This window comes from Caloenas nicobarica, chromosome 16, assembly GCF_036013445.1.
Source record: "Caloenas nicobarica isolate bCalNic1 chromosome 16, bCalNic1.hap1, whole genome shotgun sequence".
In the NCBI taxonomy this organism is placed as follows: Eukaryota; Metazoa; Chordata; class Aves; order Columbiformes; family Columbidae; genus Caloenas; species Caloenas nicobarica.
The window spans coordinates 11,682,027-11,709,338 of record NC_088260.1 but is presented as its reverse complement, the minus strand read 5'-3'; the positions used below and the strand labels follow the sequence as shown (position 1 = coordinate 11,709,338).

General features: G+C 46.2%; 1 protein-coding gene across 2 annotated transcripts in view; it reads left to right on the top strand.

Annotated features, from left to right (window-relative positions):
• The window catches only part of TBX5 (T-box transcription factor 5), a 38,562-nt gene extending 13,481 nt beyond the window's left edge, over window positions 1–25,081 (top strand). For both annotated transcript variants that reach the window (XM_065646591.1, XM_065646590.1), the window contains 3 exons: window positions 5,283–5,374; window positions 15,763–15,989; window positions 24,498–25,081. In XM_065646591.1, coding sequence (XP_065502663.1) covers window positions 5,283–5,374; window positions 15,763–15,989; window positions 24,498–25,081 — 903 coding nt within the window. The remainder of the gene's footprint in view (window positions 1–5,282; window positions 5,375–15,762; window positions 15,990–24,497) is intronic.
• Window positions 25,082–27,312: the final 2,231 nt, after the last annotated feature.

The following is a 27,312-nucleotide window of genomic DNA, read 5'->3' as shown; positions in this document are numbered from 1 at the left end:
CATTTCCTTGCCATTTACACAATGGGTGCTTGCAATCAGGTTGATTCCCAAATATTAACTTCCCCTGCAGTTAAGTACCATTTTGCTGTAGCTTAAATCATTGTGTTACTAGCTTGTATTTATTAGGTACTAGCTCTCTGCTTAGGACCAGGAAATGAACCCTAATAGACAGAAATAATTAAGGTTCTGCCCTCATGAGGGTTCTTTCAAAAGCAAGAATTCACAACAATTATTCTCATTAATTTTTACAACCTACTTTCCCCGTTAGCTGGACTTGGGCTTTATATTGGTTTCTCCCCCTCAGGATATCCAGTTTTATGCTGATTTTTTTTTTTTTTTTTTTTTTTTTTTTTAGTTATTTAACATTCTTGGTAGCCCAGATTCTTTTAAGGAAACGTTAGCCCCAACTGGGATGCTATAGGCACCCAGAAATGCTACGTTCACCATAGCAATGCAGAGAAACAGTGAAGGGCCTGGCTGGAGACTGATCTGCTGTGTCCTTAGATAGTTGGGTTAAACGAGATGAGACCATGTGTCTCCTCTTCATCGGTGTCTTCCTTCAAGAGCTCTTGCGTCCTTCACGACCTGTGTCTGAACCAGTCCTGTCTCCCCTTTGTCCTCAGGCTTGTCCCTGCCACCCTAGGACAGGGCGTTCAGCCAGTTCCAAGCTCCTGGCCCCTTTCGGTCCTTGATCCAGCCACATCCCCTAGCTCTGCAAAGACATCTTATCTCTCTCCAGCCTCAGTGCCACCTCCTGACCCACCACCTTCTCCTCCCCACCCCTCTGCAAGGTCTGTCTCTTCTCATCCTCTGTTCTTGTCTCTTGATTCAGCCAACAGCCTCCTCAGTGAGCCCCTCTGTCTCGCACCAGCACCTCCAACCAGTCAGCGGCTCCCAGTCCCTCCCATTTCCTTCACTGGCTTCTGGGTTCAGCATTTTCTCCCCCTTCCCCTTCCTCTGGCCTTTCCTTCAAGTTCGGAGTCCCAGCTCCCCATCCAGCTCCTCTCTTTGGCCCAGCCAGATGTCTGTAGTCTCAGCAGGCACCTTGTCTTCATCTATTTTTTTTCCTTCCCGCTGCTCTGGTTTGGCTTCCTCCTCCATGCTGACTTGGTTTCCACCTGGGTACATGAGAGCGCGAAAGAAAAAGGCTCTGTGCTTTCAAGCCTGAAGCCCAGCATCCCAGTTTCTCCCAGCAGCAGTGACAGGGATGGTCCTGGCCCATCTTTGCCGTGCTGAGCGGGACCGTGGTCACCTGCACATCAGGGACAGCATGTATCTCCACAACATGCGGTGGTCCACACGTGCTCAGCTCAAGAGTAATCACCCCGACCTCTTCATCACTAAATGGGGTGACCTGAATGGTGATTTTTTTTTTTTTCCCTCACTCATGTTTTTAAGTTGTCCAGGTGGGGAAGATTTTCACAAAACTAAGGATGTCCCCCCTTGCAGGACATGAAGTCCCTTTTCCAAAATGCCCAGCCTCTAGGACAGTGTCAGAAAAGACCAAGAGGGTCAGGTTGGTGTGTTTTCCCTTAGCTGAAGTGCTCAAAAAAAAAAAATAGGACTAGTTTTGTTGATAGCAAAATAAGTAAATAAAAAGGAGTCCAGGGCACATATGTGATGTGGAACTTTTCAGCCCTAACGAAGTTTTGCAAAGTTAGATCCAATTCAGAAAAATATTATTATGGCAAGTGCTTGACAAGAAGTAATACTAAGTGGTAATTTTGATCCTGGCCATAACAATATTCATCAGCCTGTAGACACACACACAGAGTCTCATAAATACATGGCTGTGCAAAAAAAAAAAAAAAAAAAACAACAGTAGAGCATCTTTCCTCAACTTAACTGGATGCAAAGCTAAATTTTATTATACTGGAGCTACAGATGCCGTTGGAAATATCTCAGCAGAAGAGCTTTGTGGTCAGTTAGCCCAGAGAAAGCGGCGCTGAGATTTCATTGGGAACTGTCGCTTCCCGTTAAAGTGAAGATGAACCCATCGGTCAGATAAGCCCTGAAAAGTGTAAATGTGGGAGGCTTCACCCTGGCAAGCTCTCGTCTCAGAAGGATCTGCAGCCGCTTTAGAAATCAGTGGTCGGAAGTGAACTTTGCCATCCGTTTCTTTCATAAACAAACACATAAACAAAGCCCTACAGTTTTATTAAATCTGTGCTATATAATCCAGCCCTGGGCATTCTGTCTTAATGACCTTGCAGGATGTGTTGTGTGTGTGGTGTTGGTTTTTTTTTTTTTTTTATGATGTAATTGTCATTTGACTTTCTGACAGTTTTTTCTTCCCCCCGCCATGAGTTACAGTCAATTAAACAGAGTTTTGCTATGGCAAAGTTGATCCAGAAGAAGGTTATTTCCACCCATTTGTTTGCTTTTCCACCTCTGAAATAGTTTGTCAGCCAGCCAAAAACTGGCCAAACAAAATATCTTCCACAGGCTGTTTTCTATAGCAGGGATTCACCACCTTTTTCTCAATTTTGTATTTTGTTGTGTATGGTTTTGTTCAATCTGGCTTGGACTCTCCTTGGCTTAGTGCTAGGGCTGATGCCTTGAGTTGTCATCTAGGGAAGCTTTGCTCTGAAAGCTCCTGCTGAAATCCATCTGAGGAACACCAAAGACCTGAGACCTAATAGAAAACATTCTGTAAATCTTCTGTAAACCTTTAAAACCTCCCTGGTTTCTAGATGCGTTCAGTCTAGCAGATCTCTAATTTTAAGGAGGCTTAGTTAGCCAGGTTTCACGTGGGGCTTTCTGCCCATGACATATACGTTAATACTATTGCTTGTAAAGGTGTTTCTCATGAGGATAAGGGAACTTCTCTACTCTTAAAGCGACATATTTGCAAGACTGAGGTCCCATATGATATTTTGTCTGACGTTTCGTAGGTGATTAAAGGCTTGATTCATCAAACAGGGCATTCAACTGAGGTCCTTAAATTAGAGTCTAGCGTGTTGATGGCTCTTTCTCTGGTGAACAGAGAGTGTTGGGGACCTGTGAAGGCAATGTGACCCATCTCAGAGCCCTGGTACCCTCGGGCAGCCCCCATCTCTCCCCATTGATTCCAGCAGGAACGCTGGGAGACGATGTTCCCCGTGCAGGCACCTTGGTTAAAATGCCTTCGGTTAGGCTGGGATGAATCCGGCCCTTTGTACATTTGTGTGCTGGTGCCAATCCTGTAAATCCTCGCTCAGTGAAGGACTTCACTTATGCAAGCAAATATTGCTATTGGGTTCGGCAAGTGAGGACAACTTGTACATTGAGCGCGCTTCAGAATGCAAATGGCATAGAAATGTTCAGAAAGTTGAATAATGCCAATTATTCATTATAGAAATGCTACCACCTCTCCGGTGGAAACTGATAGGCAATTTCTTTGCAAAATACATAGCTGGTGGTTTGATTATTTAGGGCTTTTAATTATAAAATGTGCTAGAGAACAGCTCAAATGACAAATTGGACCAAAGAGATTGTTTGTTCACCCTTCTCTTTGAAATCTGAAATGTGTGACAAAAAAACCCAACCAACCAAACAATGCCTTGTTTATGTACTAAATTAGGTCTTGATTTAATGGGAATGCTCATGGGGACAAACATAGGGGTGACGGGGTCTTTGTGCGAGATTTGGGGCTGAACTGGGCAAAAATGGCGAATAAAAAAATGGCCTTTGGAAAAGAAATATAAGATGAGAAAACAGCAAAATAATCTGGTCGTGCAGACACCTGGTGGAGTTTGCTATTGACACTAGCTGAGCCAGATTTTTCTCTTTGAATTTTGGCAGAGAGGTGGGTCCGGTCGTTTGTGCTTGACTTGGTGGACATGAACCTCTCTCTGTTCTGCCACCATTAATCTCGAGCTCTTTCCTTCCCGTCGGCCGACTTTCAATAGGAAGGACAGTGTTTCCATAAAATGCGGTGGGCACTTGAAATTCCTCCAATGGCAAACACGGGGTTGTGTCTCCTCCTGGGCAAGTGCAAGTGACCCTCCCGACTGCTGGCTGAGGGCTCAGACTGTCAGGCCGTGATGGAGAAGAAGGGGAGTTGTGGCCTCTTCTGCTTGAATATTAAAAATAAGCTGAAGGCTGGTATGGGACTTTGCACAGAGGCTGATCCTCTCCTCCAAGGCTGGGGTTCCCTGAGTGCAAACTCCAGCTGTGGACAGATTTATTTAATATACGGGTGGGTTTATGGTTGTGTTTTTGCTGAACGAGCCAGAGCTCCCGCTGCCTTTGCTTTGCCGTGCCAAGCTCTGGAGGAGCAGCTGGTGTGAGGTTGGCACCCAGACTCCGTCCTCTTCTGCAAAGACACCAAAGCATTTGAATCAAATTTGGCACAGCAGAGGGACTCTGTACAAGATCAGCAGGGCATTTGAGAGTGTTGCTGGTCCACAGTTAATATTTGCTTAAATGACAACCACTGGCTTGAGAAAACCTACTCAGCCAAGTCCTCTGTGAAGGAGAGGATTGCACCTCTTCGAGCAACACGGTTGCTTTGGATAAGGGTACGTTCTGTACAGCAGCTGTTTTAGATGTTTAATTTAGATGTTGTAAGAGGACCAAAGTCAGGAATCAGAGGGGGATCCATCCCGGTAAACTTGAGAGGCTGAAAGTAGCTAACTAGGCAAGCAAACTTCTTAATTCCTTCTAGTATTAGTTGAGAGGCAAATATTCTTCCACGGCGTGATGGTCAGAGGTGGATTTGTCCTCCAAGGCAATTAGTCCAGGCAGTGGTTACAGGTGTGGGGCTGGCTGGGGATGGATGGCAGGTGCAGAGCACCTGGAGAACATTTGGCTGGTCTGAAATACAGAAAGGGTGAGCTTCACCAGTCTGAGAGGATCCAGGTTCTGAGAGGTAAGGTTTGGGTCATGGCTGAACGTGGATGAGGAAATACTTGTTGGTATCAGTGGGATTTGTTCAGGCAATATGAATTTCATTCCCGGTCTTTTGGTAAGCGCAGCCCTTGCTGTCCCAACAGCAAAATGAAAGTAAGTCACACATTTCCCCCATTGAGAAATTTTTATTTGTGTGCAGTCCCATGTGTTAGTTATGGGACAAGCCTGAGAGAAGTGGGAGGTTGTTGACAGGAGATATTTTTCCAGTGGAGAGATGCAGAGGAAGGCCTGTCTGGAGTGGCTGATGCCTGAACCGAAGCACGACTTGAGTTCCTGAAAGCCGTGTTTCCCCCACATCCCTATAGACTTGGGTTTAATAAACAATATCCCCTCTCTCCCAGGCTATGCTTTGGACTTGCGATGAACCCGTTGCATTTCCTCCCTTTCAGATCACCCAGTTAAAGATTGAGAACAACCCCTTTGCGAAAGGCTTCCGCGGCAGCGATGACATGGAGCTCCACAGGATGTCCCGGATGCAGAGGTAACGTGTGTCTCCATTGCGGGGACCTGCTCAGGACCACGCGAGCCACCTGGGCTTTGCTTTGCATGTCTTATGTGGCTTGAGCTAAGCCAGGACCTAGTGGCAGCCCCTTCTTTGGTGGCTGCTTGTGTATTTTATGTCAAGCTGTTGAAATATCATCAGGACGTGGGGCCGAAATCCAGGACTTCCCACTCCCAGGCAAATGCCCTAACTGCTGGGTTGCAGAGGCAGGATCTCACTTGTGGGTTGTCCTTTTGGCCACTGGGACCTTGTATATCTTTCTGACGCGTCCTCATCCACAACAAGCTCTAGCTTTGTACTAAACATGTCTCTGCATATGCGCTTAAACCTGTTTAAAGCAACAAGAGACTTGGAGTAGCTCCGAGAAGGTCTGGTCATCAGATGACTGTGGAAAAGCTGTTGGGTATTTTTTTGCCCAGGTGGCAGTGCTTTAAAGACAAAGTTCTCAGCCCTGCTCTGAGAACAGGTTTGTTAGTGGTGCTCCAGATGCTTCTGGAGATCTTGGTGTGGAGAGACCTAAGTTGTGCTGGTTTCTGGCTTTTAGAGGGTCTTTGGCAGGAGGGGAGTGTTTGCCTGGTCAGTTCTGGCTGTGCAGAGCAGGAGTGTAGGCATGGTGGTTTCAGGTTGAAGAAGGAAGGTATTAGAAAATGTTGGGATCTCCAGGGCCAGGTGGCTGAAGAGGTCTTTTTGAATCTCAGTTTTGGATGTAAGTGCTTAAGCTGAAAATCAAGCCTAAATCCTGTTTAAAAATCCCGTTTCAAGTCCTTTTCTAAATGTCAGGTCCTGCCAGTAATTAACTTCGTGCCTTTCACTTCACTTGGAACTTCATCCATGTGTCAAGTTGCTTCCTGGTGCAAATGTTTTGCAGGAACCCTGCCATACCCATGATTATACCTAAGACAGATGTAGACACTCAATATAGCATTTTTCCATCCAGGAGGGCAGGAGTGACTCAGATCCCTTATTCTCCGGGACCAGCAGAGCTGGCTGGTGGTGGAAGTTGTAGGGACCTGTGATGGGACCTTCTGCTGGGGGGTCTCTCTCCACCACCCACCCAGGAGCTGGCTGTAGGTGCTCGCTGCGGGCTGGGGTGCAGATGTCAGTGCAGATACAGAAGTTTCTTCCGGTTGCCGGATTTGGCGACCTGAACGTGGCTCCCCGTAGCCGTGCGAATCGTGCTGGTGGGCAACAAATAATGCCTGTAAATGCTGCCGCCCATAACACTACTCAAATGGGCAAATGTACTCCTGTGTACAAACATTTTCAGGCTCGGGCCCAGAAAAGCCAGTAAATATATACATATAAATAAATAAATATATATATGAAAATATAAAAATCGCGTTTCTCAATCTAAATCATCTCTGTGGTCTTCTGAATGTGCCCTGTGTTCCCTGCCTGCCTGCCCTTTCCAACGACAGCACAGATCCTGGCATAATATGTCAATATTTATTTATTTATGGGTGCACTACCACTTGAAATAGTTTCCCCCCTCCCCGTGCCAGCTTCCCAGCCTCTACTGGAACTTGAGTAATGATGTCCCCTGCACATTTTTGCTGCTAAACTACCCTTTCATTACGGTCAATGGAAAGATTTGAAGGTTTACATTCATCGTGGGGTTTTTTGGAGCGAGAGGGAGGAGGTAAAACAGTGAGGACTATTAGGAGGGCTGGATGCCATATGAAGAGCATGGCATTGAGCCACGCTGAGCTTGTGCTAAAAATTGCTTGGCATTTTTATGCGGGCTTGCGGTCATAGTCAGCGATACAGTGAACAGGAACACTTGGAATATATAAATGCACCCACTCAGACCTGGGTTGAAAGGGTTAAAATCCACAGCGTTGACTTTACAGGATAATTTCTGATACTTGTTTCCTTAATAACTTATCTTCTGTACCGATAGCATAGAAATGACTCTGTACCTTTACAAAGATCTCATTTCTTTTTTTTTAAGGGAGAGCAGGATAAGAGTATTATAGTAAAATAAAGACCCATTCAAGGTTAAAAATATTAGACAAATATGTACCCACCTTTGTGGTTTTTTATATCTATCTGAATATATACAAAATTGTATATATATAAATATATGAAAACATACATAAAAATTATATATATATTAAAAAATAAATTGCATATTTAAGATAAAGAACCATTCAGGATTGAGTATGCTAGAGAAGTATGACCTATCTTTGTGGGTTTATATAGATTTAACATATAAGTATATATTAAAATATAATTAAATATATGAAAAATGAATATATAAATGTATATGTGTGTGTGCATATGTAGTGAAGTTGCTTCACAGTGATGGACCCACTCCCCAGCTGGCAAGTATAGGCATATCTGTCTTGGCTTCAGAAGAGTGACGTCTGTTTATGCCTTGGAGAATATGGTGGGATGTGTTTTTAGTGCCTTTTTTTTTTTTAATTATAGAAAAAAAGTAGCTGGAGAAAACACTCTTTAAAAAAACAGCATACAGACTTTTGTACTGGAAAGTCACGACCTGACATTCCTCAGGTCACTGATCATCTCATTAAGGGGTATAGCTATGGAGGGAATTAATTTTTCATGCTGAGGAAATCCTCGGCACCTCTACGTTTTCTTTATTTCAGTCTCAAGTGTTTCCTAATTCCCTGCATAGGGCTATTGCAAAGGGGCATCTCCTGGCTGGAAGCAGCCCTGGGGGAAGCAAACGAGGCTGAGATGCAGGGGTGACCGAGACGGGTGCATGAGCTGGCTCGTAACATCCCATTTTTGGGGAAGGCTGGTCCAAAGCGTGTCCCTCTGCTTACCCACCTATGCCTGGGAAGCCTGAGCCCTGGCCAAGATGTGCTTCCAGCACTGAACCTTCAGGTCCCACCATCTTGCACAGGGCTTGGGTCAGATGCGAGTAGGTGTGTGGTGGTTGAAGATGTCATCTAGAAGAAGCATCCCCAGGCTGGGTGGGTGTCTCAGCTCCCTCTTTGCAAAGCAGAACGTGATTGGCATGTTTGGAATGTAAAGCTGCTTTCCTTGGAGACCTCACCCCATGGATGGTGGGGTGGGGTAAGGAGCCCACCTTCTGCCTGTCTCGCCTTCAGAATCAGAATGATTTGCTTACATGTCTGCCTTTTAAACAGACAGAATTACATGATATCAGGTCCATATCACACAAAGAATTGCCATCTGGCCAGCTCTTGTTGTCTCCTTGCACATTTGGCTGTCAGAGGATGAGAGGGAGATCAGTTTGCTGAGTCCAAAATTCTCTCGCTCGCCTCAGGGCAGGTCTTGTAGATGAGTGAAGGAGAAGCAGGTCGAGGTGCCAGTGGAGACTTGGCCTGATGAGTAATCTGTGGAACATCTACCCTTGGCAAATAGTAGGGACGGAGAGGAAGGAAGATGAAGCAAGGAAGAAAGGCAAGTCAGAGAGCCAAGAGTGAGCTCAGAGCAAGGTCTTGGATGTCTCGTGGAGGATTCTCCCTCCATCTCTGTGTGTCTCTGGCTGAGCAAAAGCAGCAACAAGAGTTGGCCCAAGTGGCCTTTGGGGACAGGAGCTCTGCAAGGCAGATGTGGATGTCTTTGTGACCCCATCCCTCTCCGTGGTTTTCTTCTTTGCAGGACCTCCATGTTGATTTTTATTCTCTGATTTCCCAGAAGAGAAGTTAAGAAGTCTGTCCAGGTAGAAAACTTCATTCAGTAGTGATACTAAGCCTTTCAGCCACAGATGATTTCATTCAAAAAGAATAGCCATGAACTCCAGAGAGATCTAAATTCCAGTGAACACAGACTTCTGATACATGTTAATTCCCCCCCCAACCTCCTTTCTTTCCTGAGACACATGGGACCCCTTTAGCAGTGTCTTTGACAGGATGAGTGCTCTGGGAGAACAGGTTTTTTTTAAAGTTTTCAAGTGCCTGAGCATGAGATCAAGTTTGTTATTTCCTCAATTAAAAAAAAAGGAGAAAAGATGCTAGAAGAATATGAGTTATTCTGTATCTGTATCCTGTGGTCATGCTGCAATTGAAAAACATAAATCGCCTAAAAGTTATGTAGTTGCGATGCTGGGAATTTTAAGCAAAGTGTTCCTTTCAGATCACTTGCCCCTCTGTACTGTAAAAATTCCTTTTGTCTCTGCTTAGAACTTCTGCCTGTGCCAAGGGGAATTTGGTGTGGAGAGCAAGAGCAAAACACGTGTCAGAAATCTGCAGAGGGTGAAGATTATGCAGAGGGACGCTGAGATCTGCATTGCAGATGCCAGTGGAGGACCTTGCCCTTAAAATTCCCCATGCATGAGAGTCAATGGAGCTGTACAAATAAACCATAGCTATTGGGTATTTTTGGGGGGGTTGCATGCAAGTTGTAGGTTTTAGGTTTTTTGTTTTTGTCATTTTTTTGTTTTTATTTTAAGCTGTGACTGCCAAAAGACAGCAGGGGAGAAATGTTTGTGAGTCTGGGGCTAGAGGACTATGAAAAAGTAATTCTGTTAAACCCTTTAACCAATTTTTGCTCGTCATCTGCAGCTCCCATTGTCTTTAGTGGTTATTATGGGTGCTGAAGACCTTCTGAAAGTCTCAGGCCCTAGTAAATGTTTATTCCAATTAATGCAATTTAGTCCTTGAAGCTTCTTATTAGGAAAGCTTTTGAGAGGAAAGATGATTACGTGAAAGGGTGGCTCTTAGCTCCTTTGATGGGTATCCTGGGTCCTTTCAAAGTGAGGCAAAAATCCAGAATGATCTGCTTGACAAAGAAGAGTGGCAGTGTAGCTCAATGTTGTTTTCTTCATCAAAGATCATGAGCCACGGTTTGCTGCCTTTAGCATTAATTCACAAGAATCCTCCTGGCTCCAAAGGAAGTATTCCAAAGATTTCCTGGTGTAACCAAGAAGAGAAACTGGGCCAGACACAAAGGACATAATATCAGTACCATGATTCAGAGTTGGCATAACAGAGAAGACAGTGCATTTTGGGGTAAAGGGATGAGTCTCTAGGGTCCAAAAAGATCATCTACCTTGGCATGTTAACATCATGTTGGACTGATGGACACCAGTCTGATTAATGCAAGAAGTTCTCAGTCCACTGCAAACGACCTCAGTCTCCTTGCATCTTCTCATTGAATCTTTACATCCACTTTCATTTCCCATGTTCTGTCATGGAAATCTCCGAAGAGCCACGTGCCGTCTGAAACATTTTCAGCGTGAGACATAGAATTATAACATCTGTTGGAGAGATGATGCTTTCCTCCAGCAGACATCCCCAAGGAAATTTTCCTGGTCAGATCCCCAATGGAAACTGTAGGCTTGAACTGTATTCTATAGAATTTGATGGAACTGAGATGAAATCCAAAATAAGGCTCCGCAGACTTCACTGGAGGGTATTCACAGCTCTTTGAAAGTGAGAAAGTCGGCTCAAGAAACACAGGGTAGCTGCAGTTTCCTCTGTTGCCCCTTCTTTGGACCCGACCTGTAGAAGCTGTTTGCCAGCATCCATTCTCCATCTCGTCTTGTGGTGTTTCTTTTCTTTCTTTTTTTTTTTTTTTTTTTTACTCCTCTCTTCCTCTTTCTATATCTGTTATGGTTGACCTCAATTTGTTTCCCATTCTTGAGACTCAGCAGGAAGGACAACAATTGGTGGCCTAGGAAATATAAAAGCAGAAGCCTTTGGGTTGTATCTGCACATCTGGAATTGGGGGCTGATTCTGCACGGCTGTATCCACAGGTGCTGGGCAGGTGGAGGGGACAGGACGGATATGATGGCAAACACCTTGTTCTTTTGTTGTGACTGACCAAGGAGTCAAAATCTCCTGGCAATTTGGAAAGAGTGGAGGGGAATTGCTATATTAGGCCACTGATATACCTTTGGTCAGATTTTAGAGTAGGAATTGCTATCATGAACAAGATCGAGACAGTATCTAGCTCAGAGTCTTCAAAGGATGCTCTAAGAATGTGGTAGCAGCTAAACACGGGGAAATCCTCTTCTGTATCATGCCTCATCTTGACCTTGAGTGGGTAACAGTATGATCCTTGAGGCCTGACATTTAATAGGTCTTTGGAAATCTTGTCACCATGAGGTACAGCAGCTCTGGAGAGCCTTGGTAGATAACGCTTTGCTGCAGAAATATCAGAAGCAGCTTCTAAAATAATTTGCTTAGGGCCAGCAGGGGCTGGATACTTCAACACAGAAACTTCCTGGTTATAAACCGTGGCTCTTCCAAGAGATTTTTAACAAGGTTTCTGTCTGGCAGCTGCACTTACTATGCATTGGCTGGTACGTTAGGAAACTTCAAGTCTGCACATGAAAATAAATTGAGAATTATGACTCTCTTCCAGCATAGTGATAAGCAAGAAAGTGGACTGGATGTCACTCTGTGAAGGTCTATGTTTATAATTTTTCCGCAGTTTTTATCGGTTTGCAGAGGCCAACAAGGTTTTGAGCTCTGAGATTACAAACCTTCCTTGAATTTGCTCCTTTGAATTACTTGGTAGATATGAATTTGTGGCACAAATGATCTTATGGAGCTCCTGACTCTGTCATGGTGAGGGCATCATTTGGCCAGGGGAGGTGGAAGATGTCATGAGAGAAAATGAGACCGAGTTGGCTAATTCCACCTGGCAGAGGTCTGATTTGGGTGGAAGTGCTTGGAAAATGCAGGAAGGATTCACTTGTAAGGTCTGATCCTCTAAAGAGCAATGTGTGTGCTATTAGGAAACGATTATGTAGAGTCGGTGTCTGATCCTACGGGTCTGGGAAACATCGAATCAGGTGGGACTTAAGAACTCAGTCCAGAATTCAGGACTGAATGCCTTCACTATGGACTTGGACCTCATCCCTGATTTCTTCCTCCAAGCTCTGACGAAAATCAAAGCAATATTCTCTCCTGGTGGCCGTTCAGCTGGGAGCCTGGTGGTGCAGAGACGGTGCAGCACCTTGTGCAATGTGGCTCCTTCTTCCTCCCCGTCCCGCTCTGCTATTGTAATACACCAACTGCGGTAACCGAATATTCATCGTCAGCTTCCAACAGACTTTAAATAGACCAGTGACAGCTTCCTTCCTTGTAAATTCTTTCCCCGACCAGCTTTTTTTTTTTCTTCTTCTAATTTTACATTTTTAATGAAAAAAAAAGAAAAAAGCCCATTAACACCCTAATGTAAAACTAACTCCTAACTCACATTCTGGCCCAGGAACAATGGTCTCTTCCTTGCTGTGTGCACAATTTCCCATCTTGCCTGTGTAAGTCAAGCTTTAACAATTCTTTTCCCTTCCTCCTTTGCTACAATTTTTTTGGACAGCAAAATTTCTGGACACAACAGCCACTTTGTGCCAGCAGTGAACAAAACCTTTCATTCCATTAAACCGTGGCCTGGGATTACAACCAGCTATTTTGGGAATAGCGACTTTTAGGCACTGAAGGAAAAAAAAAAAGAGAATCTGATACATTTTTAAAGACTGAAGGACAAACTACAATGGTAGCTGTGCACGCTGCATATTGAGTGGGCTCAGGAAACTGTATAAATGTTTTAAGGTGACTGTTGCTTTACAAGGTACCAAAGATATCACTTTATTAGAGCTCAGCTTCTATGTGGAAGAAAAAGGTAGAAATACAGAGGTAACTGCCTTTGTATCTAGAAAAATGGCAAAGTGAAAGAAAGAGAATATTTTAGATATTTAGTTAGAAAATACTTTCCTTCCTCTCCCTCCTCAAATAGTTGATTTTTTTTTTTTTTTTTGACAAAAATAGCACCCAACATGTTTTGACTGAAATGGAAATATTTCAGTCTGGAAAGAAGTCATTGCGATACCTCCTGGGAACTGCTGTTTGGAAACTTGGTGTCTCCAACCTGTTCCTTCTCCATTGTGACTCCCCCTTCCCACCGTGTCTCCTGCAGAGCACCACGGTCCTCTCTTATGGTCCTCTCTTATATGTCTCCTTGGAAGTGCATTCTGAAGGGAATTTTTGGTCCCCAGTGTACAACAGGAGTGTGGCATCCAGACACTGCCTATGTTGGGGTAAAAATATTACCGTTTCAGGTATATAGATCCTTTATGGAAAGGAAACTTTTTTTTTTTAATCAAGAAAAAAATCAGGTTGTTGAATTTTGCTCTTCTCAGCTCTCCATTGGGATGGAGAAGGTGTAGATTTAAGTGAAAAGTATCTGGGATGAGGATGGTGTCTTGGTGCTTGTGTGGCGCTTTGCACAGTGAAGGTCTGCTGTTGATGGGGTCTCTGTGTGCTCCCCTGAGAATTTGCTGTAAGAAACGCCCATGCAGATCTAACCCCATGTGTGAATGGGGAGATGATGACACTCCCAAAGAGACATCCAATTATTACCCCACTGAAGCAGGGAGAAACTGTGACAACTGTCATCTCAAAAAGAGCCACAGAGAACAACAGAAAAAATGAGGCTCTGCCATTTCTTGAGGGATTTGGTGTCGGTGGTGTTGGAGCTGAGGAAGAAGGAACCAGCTAAGCCACGCAGCAGCCTCTCGTTAGGGAGGAGAGCTAAGGGCAAGCTCCACGTGTCACCTCCCTGCAGCTTGTCTCCTTGGAAGGGAAACCTGGTGGGGATGCAGATTTGGGGTGTCATGCTGATACTATTTCCATAAGGATCCCTGTGTGAAGGTGGAGCATGATAAAAGCAGGTAGCTCAGAACTGTGACCTGATAGGGCTGGGTGACCTCCTAGAAGGTTTGAAAGCCGTAGCTCTTGATCTTCCTGAAAAGCCGCCAAAGTGGCTTTCTGGGATGGAAATGCTCGTGCTGGTTGTCCATAGGCAGAGAGGTCCTCTGAAGCCCCTGGCATTCATTGCTGTATTGAGTATCTGAGGGGTAATTCTCTGCTTTCTCCAAGTCCGTTTCTCTTTTGTTCCTCACGCACATCCTGGACTTGGGTTCTGGGAAAAAGCTGCCTGGTCGGTGAGCCCAATGGGTGGAAAACCCTGCTCCTGCCAGCCCCGCAGGGAGGAGCTGCTGGGCTTTCAGGGGGAAGAAATCCCACCTTTGGAATGGGCTCCGCTTGGCAAGCCACCGGTGCCTGGGGTTTGGAAAGCTTTCATGGCACAATGAGAGACACATACATTTGGTTTTGAGCTCCTGGGTGAGTTTTCCCTCCGTCACAGCTTGGTTTTTGATGTTTCTGGCAGCCACCACAGCAGTGGTTTGGATGAAAGCTCCCTGCTGTGAGTAGGTTTATACAATTGGGATTGTTAAATTTTGTAAACAAGTTCTGAGTTGCTCCAGTGATAGGTCCTCTCTGAAGGATGTTAATTGGAGATTCAGTGCTTTTCCTCGATGTGTAAGTGGCCAGGTGAGTTGCTGATGGGATTTAAGGACCTGTTCTTACTCCAGCATAATGGTTTTGGGAAGGTGAGTAGGATACCTCAAAGCCAGCTTGGTCCAATAGCTATAGCCTCAAAGAAGAAAGCTTATGTCAGAATCTGGGCTTTGGTTTGTGGCTGCTCTGAGCCTGGTGGCACTTTGCGAGGTGCTCCTGTGCTGCTACCTCATATTTATGTGTTTTAGCAAGTCTGTGGGTTCAGGGAGCACCCGACTACCTTGGAGACAGCCCAGGAGGAGTCTTGCACCTCACCTGAAGTTTCTGAGACTCAGCTTCAGTTTTCCCCCTTGCAGAGCAGGAATAATCCTGTCCAGCCACGTTACTGATGTGCTTAGAGAAATGTCTCCAAAACATACTGTAGGGTCTTGTAGGAGAGGGGATTTGCAGCCAGCGTTGGCAAAGCATCCCTGCTTCAAAACATATTTCAGGGCAAGGGAGCAAACCAGACTTTCCACCAGTGCTCACCCTCCCAGCCTGGCTTTGCTGAGGTTTGTGGTTCTGGTGTGCAGCAGGTCTTGGTGATTTATTTATTTCTCTTTTCTGAGCGCTCTGGAGTGGAGCTTGTTCTCTGGTCCAGGGATCCTCTGTCCAGGACAACAAGGCTGGCGGACCCTGGGGAAAAGGAATGGGGACAACTACCATAAGGAGAAAAAGTAGATCTAAATATTTAATCCTTCTACAAGTCAGCTTGTAAAAGGAGGTTTTTATTTACATGCATGTGCACATCCACATATACAATATAAATAGTATATAATTTATAAATGCTATCACAATATGTAAATATAAATCTTGTGTATTTAGATATAACTGCATGTATCTATTCGATGTATGGGTGTAAAACAGCAGTTGTAGTGGAAGAGGCGCAAATCTAAAAGGGAAGTGAAATAGTAGAACGCTGCATGGATAAAGTGTGATGGGTCTGCAGTCTCCTGGGAGGGGTGTCTCCATTTCCCTGAAAGTGTAAACAACCACCATGACACTAATGTGCTGCCTTCGTTTATTAATCCACTGATGTATTTATTAATTGATTGCTTTTCTGCCTTGTTTTCTTTTCTTTTTAGTAAAGAGTACCCGGTTGTTCCCAGGAGCACGGTGAGACAAAAAGTGTCCTCGAATCACAGCCCCTTCAGTGGTGAGACCAGAGTCCTTTCTGCCTCCTCCAACCTGGGCTCCCAGTACCAGTGCGAGAACGGGGTATCCAGCACCTCCCAGGACCTGCTACCGCCTGCCAACCCCTACCCCATCTCCCAGGAGCACAGCCAGATCTACCACTGCACCAAGAGAAAAGGTCAGGCCTTGGCTGCTCTCCACTCTGTGCTTTCCCCCTCCTAACATGACCATCAGCATTGTTTTCTGATGTTTCCCCTCGCTGGACAGCCTCAGGCTCCTTTACACTGATGCTTGAGGATGAGCAAGGGATGAAGGTTGTGTGCTGGAGGTGGGCAGCTCCTCCAGGCTGGGCTGGGAATCTCCTCTCACCCGTGTTAAGCTAGAACCCCATCTCTGCTGGGCTGGGAGCAAGCGATTTGGAGGGGGTGGCAGAACCGTTCACCCACAGTGAATCCACATTCAGTCAGATAGCTGGTGCTGGAGATAAAGATGACTTATCTGTCTCCATAGCCCTCTTAGACAGGGTTAATCTCCAAGTGGAGATACCTTGACAGCTTGAATTTTGCACAGTTTTTGACTGAGAGTGTTGTGGTTGGGAGACAGTTGTCTGTATGCAGAAAGCAATTCCACTTAAATGCTCGGTCTAATGAATGGGGCGTGGGATTGAAAATCATAATATCCATGTTCGTTCTCCTCTGGTGTGACTGACCTGCTTTGACAGAGCTTGAAGGATCAAACTGTGAGGGATTTACACTGACTGCTCAGCTCGTCCTGGCGTGAAGAGCCCCGTGTTATCGATGGGATAATTGTTCTTGGGCGGGAGTGAGCATTTTTCAGTCTCTCCCAAAGCAATGGGAATGCTTAGAGGCAGAAACACTTGCAGGATTCAGATAGCAAAGGCCTCAGATCAGCTCCACCCCAGGCAATTAGAAAAAAATAGGGAATTTCCAGGGCTGAATGCAACCCTACAGGGTGGGCAGGAGATGATTACTACCCACCTCTGTTCTGTTCTCTCAGGTTTTAGTCTACGTTGCATGGAAAATGCTAACAGGAGTCAGCATGCACCGTGGCATTTGAATGCACCGAGAATTTCTCCAGCCTGGTAGCCTCTCCCCACAGCAGATCTCTTCCTGCTTCCCTGCACGGTCCTATCAGTCAGCCACATGTCATTATTTTTAGTAACATAACCCCTGGGGCGCTGGGATGTGCAGTGTAGACACACAGTCGAAGGTAGTGATGCTGGGGAGTGCTGGCAGACGAGGCAGGAGGGCAGTGGAAATGATCTCTCACATCCTTGGTGAATCCCTTCGATACTGTAAGAGCACGTGTGTGGTGTACAAGTATATAAGCAAAGCAAAAAAAAGTTGATAAATCTTAATATTTTCTGGATGTGAGACTGAGCCAAAGAGTGGAAAGCAGAGGCGTCATTTTCTGACCCTTCCGGGTGACGCTCGTGCTTGCAGAGGGTGTATCAAAGCTGTGATTGGAAATGGTGATGTTAGACTTGAACTGGGTGGGAGGTAGGGAAGAAGGAGTTGCAGAGGCCTCCTGGTGTCCCTAAGATCCAAGGTGGGGTGTGTGTCCCTTGCTACCCCCATGTTGGTGCAGGACTGTGAGTGTGAGGCTTTGGGACACAGCTGGGTCCCTGCAAAGTTGGCGATGGAAAAGCAAGTCCTGCTCACTCTTGGTGTCCCTCAGCCTGTGACCTATCCTTGGTGCTCCTTTGCCCCAGGAGCCGAGCTTTCACCGCTCCTCTTCCCCTTTGCAAAAAAGCCTGACCAAAACAGGCTGGCCCAAATGGCAACAAACCCTTTGGACAACCTCCGACTGCTGCGTGTCCCCACACCGCAGGGCAATTCATCATTCGCCTCCGCATTGTAACGTGATAAGGAATCAGCAGAGGTTTCCTTCCAGTTTTGGGATTCCCGCTAAGTGGTGTCTCCATGGGTGGTTTCCCTCAATCCCCCAATTATCTCACTTCCTCTTATTGTCACAAAAGAGACGACTATCTGCCCTGGAATAAGCTCCCTGGCCCCCTTTGGCCTGCGTGGCCCTTGCGAAAGTGCAGGAGACTGGCGAAGCGAGGCCTTGTCTGTGGGCCTGACCGCCCCTCATTATCTCTATGATGGCTTGAGTGGCACAAGCCGTTAAGGGCCTTTTATCAAAGCCGCCAAATGCTTTAATCAAAGAGAAGCAATGTCCTGTCCGATACCACCGGCTTCTTCCCTGGAGCTCTACTTTTCAGGAGCCTGAGCCTCTGCTTTCCTCCCTGCGCCTTTTTTTCCCCCCTCCCCATGTATCCAGTAAATCGAAAACAGCCACCAGGGCTTAAAGAAAAGAAATACGAAGTTAATGGGAAACAGAGAGCCAACATAAGCTGCCAAGCAGCTCTTTGCAAAGCGAAATTAATTAAAAAAAAAAAGTCACTAGAGATGAGCAATTCTGCTGAGATAAATCGGAACGTGGTCCAATGTTTTGTCTCAAACTCAGACTGAGCGTGACACTTTCTTCTAGCACCGAGCAACGATCTTCACTGAACTCGGGAAAATAACCTTGCCTATACTATTCCTCCTCTTCTTCTTTTTCCAGCCTCTCCTTTCTACATGAAATATTAAGCTTTCCCTCACAGCTCTCCTGTTTTCCTACTTTTCTCAATGACTTTCAACAAGCCTCACCATCTAAGAAAAAATGAAAGCAAGACCGTGCTCTTTCCTAGTGCACCTCTGTCCTTTTTCTGGACTGGAAGTATTATTGATTTTGTTGGATCATCAACTCTGCAAACATTGACTTTTCCTCCGTCAGTTTAGGGTTTATCTCAAGCAGATTGTTTCCTTTTTGCAAAGCTGCGGTTATGGATAAGTGCTTGCAGGGGCAGAGGGCAATTCAACTGGGTTTGAGACCAGCTGGTGTCTGTTTCTTCTGTAACAAATACCACCACTCTTTTCCAAGATAGTCTCTCAGATATGGCTCCTTCCAGCTTTGACATCTCATGATGTTTCTATGTACCCTTTTTGATCAGGAGGTCAAGTCTTGGTTTAGGCTCAGTTAAGAATAGGTCTGTATTCGAGCAGCTCAAAGGCACCTTATTCAACTTCTGCTTCCTTGGTGACCTAAGACAAAGATTTAGCTCTGTGGCCGACAGTGTTGTTCTTAGCTGTCAAGCCAAGATGGATTCACTCTGTAGATCTGATATGGAGTTACATTAGGGGAGAGCAGCAGGGCTGCGAGGGGATGTTATCTCTGAAGGCTCCTCTCTTTCAGGGAGCTGATCTTCTGAGTGAGGAAGGAAGGGAGGACGCATCCCAGAACCCCAAATCTGGCGATTCCTGGTGCGTGGGTGGGAGTGTGGGGTCGCAGCATTGGGAATGACCCCAGCGTGGTGCTATGGGGTTGCTGTTCCAGGCACTTTCTGACCATGCTGAAGGCTGGGGAATGGCAGTCCTCAAGGCAAGAATCATCCTGCATTGTATCCCCGCTCTACACTGAGATTACTTCTGTCATTTCGCAAAGAGACTGGTCTTGAGAGGATGGATTAACTCCAATCCTGTATCCTACCAAGGAATGGCCTCAGTTCTTGATGTGGATTTTGAGGCTGCAACAAAGACCAGTTAGAACTTTGCCTTTTTTTTTTTTTCTGGTTGTTCTCCACCTCTCCCTCTCTCATTGTTGTGCTTGAAGAAGGCCAAAAGGACTTACCAGCAGGCAGCTTGCTTTTTGTCTTTCATTTTAGCCCCACGTCCCAATTAAGGCATTGGGGCTTGTTTTCCCTTGTATTATCCTCTCCCTCAGACTTCCTGCAAACTAAAAAGCCATCTCTCTAAACCTCTGCTCCCTCCCAGCCTTACACAATCTCAACCACTTGACAGATTTCTGGGATGCTTGTGATGCTGAACAGGAGGCGACTGGAACAGCCTCTCCCTGGGGAGGTTTATGAAAGTTGTCATGTTGGCACTCTGAGGGAGAAGAGGGACATGGCAGAATCCACCGGCTTCAACCAGCAAGGACTGTGTCCTTCAGCCACCTAGCTTGGACATGACCCTGCCCATGAGAAAGAATGTGTCTGTCATCTCCTTCCTACTCTGCTGAGGTTGGTGGAGATGCAGCAATGCCTTTCCTCGTTCTGCACAAGAACAAGCACTGTTAGGGTGGATAGACCTCTTCAGTGATTGAGCTGGTTGCTCCCTCATCCCACCCAGCTTTTCTTTCACTCAAAGTATCTGTAGGACAAAAGTCAGATATGGAATGTCTTGTTGCAGAACGTCCTGCTCGTCCCGCCCATGTTAGGAGATGCAATAAGTTGGCCAAGGCTTGAGCTATGCTGCAGCTGGAGATGTTTGCAGCTTGGGGAGATGCAGTGGAGCCCAGAGCAAGGTGGCTGCTAGTGGGGCTGGTGTGCTCCCAGCTTTTGCTGTGCAGCCACATTTCTTGTGGAGCTGTAGTTTCAGCAGCTTCATACAAGCATCCCTCTCTCCCATCTGGAGGTGCCTCCTGGGTCTCTGCAGGCAGCACTGGCAACTTGCTGCCTCTTGAAGAGCTGCCAGCTCTAAGCGTTGGATTGTCTCTGCCCACAACCCTTTCTGTTGCGTTCTTCTGCAGTGCAACACAGCCACATAGAAAACTGTGAGATTGCTGAAATAACTCACGTGTCTTAGGTTTCACGTTCCAGGATGTACGTCTTATTTTTCCTTTAGGGATGCGCATTTTGGTTGAATCCATCTTATCTTTTTTGAGAGCTCTTGGCAGCCTTGCACACTGGTATTGGCTATTCAGGCTCAGGCTAGATTCATACCAGACTGGATAAAACAGCAGTGTTGGTGATAATCACCCATTGTGTCTCCTTCACAAAGTTGGGATGAACCTTCTGTAATGTCCTGGAAGTGTGGGTGAGCTTTAAAAACTAAAACAGTTGGGTCCCATCCCTCATTGTCTTCTGTCCCAGGGAGCTGATTGTCATGAATTGGAAAGGAGCTCTCTGGATTTACACCAGGGGAAGAGGTGGGCTCGGTGCACCATGAAATACAGAGATTTTACATGTTTGCATTTCATTCTGGATGGCCCTAATCTTGGAATTGGGAAAATTCCATTTAAAAAGCCATTTTAGTGGTATTTACAACCCAGCTGGAAGTAGTAAATACCGTAAATCTTGGAACTGCTTGTGCTCTTGCTCTCGCTCCTTCATTAGATAGATCATCAAATTCCTTGTGAGGGAGCCAGTTTCCACCCCATTCTGCAGGCTTCGTTTTCCTTGGATCCACTTCGGAGCAGCTTCTCCCAAGCACTGGCAGCTTCCACGGCTTGGCAGAACCTTTCGCTTTTTGAGGCTTGCGCAGTATCGAGGGGCTGGTCACAAGAGCTGATCGTCACCCTTGGCTTCCAAGAATAGCAACAGAAGTGGAGGATGATCAGCATCTCCCAGGATGGTCAGCAACTCCCAGAGGTGCCCAGCACCTCCTAGGGCTCAGTGGCAACAGGAAAAGGACAATGGAGTGCTATCAGGGAACAACATCAAGAATCAAACTCAGAGCAGGCAGTTATCTCCTATGTCCTGCCTATGGTGATGCTGAGGTGAAAGGACATTTTGGAGGAGACTTATGGCCTTGCAACATACTGTGCAGGCTCTAGCACAGGTGGGGATGACTTTAAATTTCAACCTTCAGCATTGTGTGACAGCTCTGTTTGACTTGTCTTCCTTTTGCCATTCTCTTACTTGAAGATGTCCCTCTTCCACCTCCAGATGTGCTCCACACCCCACAGGGATGCATTTCATCTGCTCTGGGCTGGCTCTGGTCTCCCCTGCCAGGAGTGGTGGGACAGTGCCAGATCAGACCAGAGAGCCTGGACCAGTGTAAATTCTTCAGCTGGCACCAGCTGAGGTTCTCTGCTCTGCATCATCCCATCTGATGAAGAAGATGGACTGCTCTCTTCCCTCTCCAGCACTTTGAGGTTACATAGATGAGAAAATCATCAGGAAGAGGGGCCAGAGGGCAGCAGAAGCTGTTAGGGCTGGCTCTGGTCCTTCATTAGCCTCTGTGTCCTCTCTGGAGATGGGCACAGTGTCCTTACACATCTTAAATCTGGAGTGACAGTGCCATTTCCACATAAGACATCGGCGAGCCGGGCTCTGGGGACGCCAACAAGAGCGATCACAAGAGCTTACAGAAGAGAGGGCACCTATAAGGGTTCCACCGAAGTTCTGTTGTTTTTGTTTTTCTTGCTTCACCTGCGATGAATTCTGGAAGCGAACCCGTAACTGTGGCTCTGCCTGGCTGGGCTGTGGCAGGCAGTGAAATGTCGGGGCTAAATGGAAAAATCAGCAACCTCAGGTTGTAAGTCAGGCGCATTTTTTACACAACGGAAAAACAAAGTTTGACTGGTTTGTGTTGTATATTTTAAAAAACTAAAATAAACAGTCAAACCCCAAGCCAATGATTTCTAATGCCAGCAGAGTAATGTGGTTTAATGCTGAAAACTTTATTAGCAGAACAATGCTTCATTTTACAAGACATTGTTTTTCCACCCTAGTGTTCTTATTACTCAGTGGTGGGTTAGGGAGCCAAAACTTTTAGGCTGGCTGTAAGAGCGAGAGCTCAGGCTGTTCTTCCAGATGTATCTTGTGTGATAGACCCGTTTTTAGGGGTGAGCTTAGATCTGTGCTTCCAGCTTTTGTCTTTCAGGGGGCCACATCATCTCTACTGCTCCTATATAAAATGAACCTCATCAGGATTAAGGAGATTGATGCACTTTTGCACCTCTCTGCTTACTGTTCTAGCTATTTTAAAGATGCGATTGCATTGCTTCGTTATCGCATCCTTTCCGTCCTTATTTAAGAGAAGGCAGAGGAGGAAGAGAACTGGATTATCAGGGCTCTGCATTGCTGGGACTTAGGAGTTGCGTTTTGCTGTTGTCAAGAAAAAAACACGGAATGAAACTGAATTTATGGGCAGCTGCTATTATAAAGTCACAGGACACCAAGGGGAAAGTCCCCACGGTTTGTACCATGGTACCTGATGTTTTCTGGGGTTGTCGGACCAAGACTAACAACAGCAGTTGTTCCAGCTGGATGTGGTAGACACCTGGGTGGAAATAATGGGTTATTTTACAAGCTGAGTGGGTGCAGCTTCCAGGAGAAAGCACAGGGCTGTTTATAGTATTATAATAAGGGTATGTGCATGTTTACAAGAAACAAAAGGTGCCTTGTTGCCCATCTGCACGTCCTGAATATGGGCACTTGTGCTGGAGTGGCCCAGCGGCAGCATCTGTGTTTTGGCAAGTGCTTCCTGGGGGGCAGATGCTTTTGATCCTCTTTTTTTGTGGAACTGTTTTTCCTTCTTTCGTATTTTGGGGGTGAAAAAAAAAATTGCAACCCAAAACATGTCGGTTGAGGAAATTTGAAAAAGGCCATTTCTTCAGCATTCTTTCAAATTTTACCCCTGTTGAAAGGGTGCAGCCAAGAGGGCTTTGAGAAAACTGGGATTTTTTTTGCTTGCACCAGAAATCTTGTTCTTGCAGCAGCAGCAAAGTTAATCTGGGTCAGAACAAGCTCCCTTTCCCTTGTCTCGCTGTCCTTAAAATCTCTTGGTGAAGCGCTCGTCCCTGGGAACTTTGCCATCCATTCCAGCAGAGCTGGATTTCATTTGATGACCCTGCGAATGAATAAATAAGTGCATATCCATTTATTCATTTTGCTTCACCCTAGAGATTTCACCTAAATTGTTTATCTCCTTCCCTCTGTTGGCCCAGGATGCTGCAGGAAACAAAGGGCTCTGCAAGCTGTGCCTTGTTGTTTCTAGCTGTGAAATTTGCTTTTCTTTTTCGTTACGCTTGGCTCCAGCACACAGCCCCGCGTGGATTTATGTGCCCAGCTCCCTTGGCACAGCTAAAGAACAGGGTTGGAAAACTCCACGTTTGATTGTCTCAACTGTGCCATCGCTGATGCTCTCCCGGGGGGATTTTTATTACGGTCTCCATTTTTGTGTCATTTATCATGAAAGGAGATAATTGTAAAGGCTTTTAGTTCACAGCATTAGCTCTGAGCCTCTCAGTTGGGACTGGGGACCACTGGATCCGCAGACAGATGTTAGTCCTCTGGACAAAGTGCTGGCAGCAGAAAGAAGATGAGATGGGTGGTGTGGGGTTGTGCCTGGGGTATCACCAAGCAAGCTGAGCCTCAGGATCCCTGCAGCATCTTATAGTCTTGGTTTTCCTCCCAGAGCTCCTAGTTAATCCCTTCCCCAGCCCAGCAAACGGGGCCAAGTGCAAGACTTGGTTTCAGCAGGATTCGTGATGGTTTTAAACTAAAGGAGGGGAGATTCAGGCCAGACGTGAGGAAGAAATTTTTTACACTGGTGAGAGCCTGGCCCAGGTTGGCCGGGGAGGTGGTGGCTGAACCATCCCTGGAGACATCCCAGGCCAGGCTGGACGGGGCTCTGAGCAACCTGAGCTGGTGCAGATGTCCCTGCTCATGGCAGGAGGGGCACTGGGGGAGCTGGGAAGGTCCCTGCAACCCAAACTGTTCTCTGATTCAGATTGATTCCAAAGAATGGATCTGGATTTGCCCTGAGAGAAGTGTGTGGATCAGCTCTGTGCAGACTGTGTCCTTGGTAAAGTGAGGATTTGTGGAGAAGGAGGTTCAGCCGAGGACACAGTGTTGTTGTTTTTTGCTACCAGGAGTTTTCTCTCTCAACAGATGAGGAATGTTCCACCACCGAGCATCCCTACAAGAAGCCCTACATGGAAACTTCTCCAGCAGAAGAAGATCCTTTCTACAGGTCCAGTTACCCCCAGCAGCAGGGACTGAACACTTCATACAGGACTGAATCCGCCCAGCGCCAAGCATGTATGTATGCCAGCTCTGCTCCCCCCACGGACCCCGTGCCCAGCCTAGAAGACATCAGCTGCAACACGTGGCCGAGCGTCCCGTCCTACAGCAGTTGCACAGTGTCTGCCATGCAGCCCATGGACAGGTTACCCTACCAACACTTCTCTGCCCACTTCACCTCGGGGCCGCTCATGCCCCGGCTCGGCAGCGTGGCCAACCATACCTCTCCCCAAATCGGAGATACTCATAGCATGTTCCAGCACCAAACCTCGGTTTCTCACCAACCCATCGTCCGGCAGTGTGGACCTCAAACGGGCATCCAGTCCCCCCCCAGCAGCCTACAGCCCGCAGAATTCCTGTATTCCCACGGCGTGCCTCGAACCCTTTCGCCCCACCAGTACCACTCGGTCCACGGCGTGGGGATGGTGCCAGAGTGGAGCGAGAGCAGCTAACGAGGCGGTGGGGGGAAAAAGCAAGAGCATTAGCTATGGGGGGGGAAAAAAAGAAAAGGAAAAAAAAAAAGAAGAAAATGGGAGAAGGGAAAGGAAAAAATACCTTGTTGATAATAAAAGTGAAAGTATTTTGCAAGACTCTTTAACTGAATGTTCACCAATAGCACTCGAGAGAGATGGACACTGATTGAAACCACAGATGAAATAGTCATCGGCCTCCGTGTGACTTGTTCCCCCCGCCCCCCTTTTTTCTTTTGTTTCAAAAGAAAAAAAAAAAAATCAACAGATCGGCACAATTCTCCCCCGCTGTGGTCCCCACCCCATTTGTGTTGCTGCCACCGCCAGCCCCGTGTCCTTGTCCCCCCCGCCACCCTCCTGTTCTTTCTGCTCTCCAGGGGACACGAAGCTCCTGCTGCCTTTCTCAACACAGAGTGCTTGAACGAAAACAACTGGGATGTTACTTTTTTTTTTTTTTTTTTTGTGGTGTTGATGTTGACGATGTTATATAATAAATAATAATATATATATATTTTCTTGCAATTTTCTCAAAAAAAAAAAAAAAAAAGACGCCAGCCCTTCTTACCAAGGGTAGATTTTGGAGTGGTGTTTCTTTTTTTTTTTTTTTTTTTTTAAATTAGCATTATTGTTGTTACTTTTCAACAGAAAGAGGTATTATGAACACACAGATGAGAAAAGCAGGTACCTACCTCACCCAGGGTGAACCCGCTCCCTGCAGGGTCCCGTTTTTCCTTACAAACGCCCCAAAACCCGTCTCTGCAGGAACCAGCCCCGTCAACTCATCTCCTTCCCCACTCGCGCGTAATTCTCTCGCTCTTCTTTTCTTCCCATCTCCTGGTCTTTCCCGGTCCATCAGCTTTCTCTGACGAAGCACGGGATATCTTTTAAACTTAAAAACATCCCCGGCTTGTCTCCTGCCGAATTTTTTTACCGACATGCGGAAAGTGAGGCTTTGAGCCAGCTGCGAGGGGGAGGGAACGGGGGGAGAGAGGATGCAGGCAGCGAAAGGAAAAACTTTGCTCATAAAAATGGTGATGACGCTTATTTGCAATCCCTGACTTTCATTTTTATGGTGCACTCTTTTTCTTCCTCAGAGAGAAAAAAAAAATATACGGGATACTGGTCTGGGTATGTTAAATGAGATTAAGTGAATGTTTGAAAGGAGCAGAAAATGACCATGAGAGGCTGGGAGGGGGGAGGCAAGAAGAGAAGAAAAAGCAAATGTGTGTAAGTAAAACTGTCTACTGCAGAATTTTTCAGGTGTAAAATTTCCTGGTACTATTTATTTATACATGGCAGTTCCAATAACTCATAGTATGTCACAAAGCCAGCTGAGCAGCTGATTCAAAGGGGTTAAAATTTTTATTGAAACAGAACTTTGCTTTCTTTTCTTCTTCTTTTTTTTTTTCTCTCTCCAAGCTGTACACACTCTATATAATTTACATATACTTTTAATTAAAAGTAATTCTAATTAACAAAAGAGGCATACCTGTGTGTCAGCGACTGAGAAGGTGTGAATGTGTGGGAATGCTGGTATGTGGCGGGACGAATCATAGACAGGTACTGAAAGCCATGTAGCTAATAAGAAAAAAAATAATTCCTACCCAGCTACGCTTTCCTATTCTCGTGTGCCAATTTGTGTCTAATAAATACCACATGCTCTGAAGTGCAAGGGACCTGCCCACCTTTTTTTTTTTTTCCCCTCTGGTTTTGGGGTGTGTTTTTTTTTTTTTTGTTGTTGTTGTTTTTGTTCCATTTTTTTCTTTCTGCTTGATAACCATAGGTTTGATTTTTATTTATTTCCAGCGATGGGCTGGGCGTGAGAATGTTGTGTCTGGGGCTTTGTGTTTCTCTGCTACAAAACCGTCTGGGTCCCCCAGGTCCTTTCCGCTCAACCTGTCCCCAAGGGAGATGCTCTTTTGGGGTCACGTTCTCATTGAGGCAGATTTAGAAGCGACGTTGGGATTCCAGGTGGGTTCTGGGGTGGCATTGAGGTGGAACTGTCACCCATGCCCACGGAGGGGGGTTCGGTGGGGGACACGTGTCCCAGGGGAGGTGCGGGGCCTCAGGAGAGGATGCTAGATGCTTCGTGGATTGGAAACAAGCTGGGGAAAAACAGCTCCAGAGAAATACAGACTGCATTTGAGAAGGTCAGCAGGAAGGTCTCCTCTGCATGGCTGAGGAGCCACAGCCACCCCAGGGAGCAGCTTGGC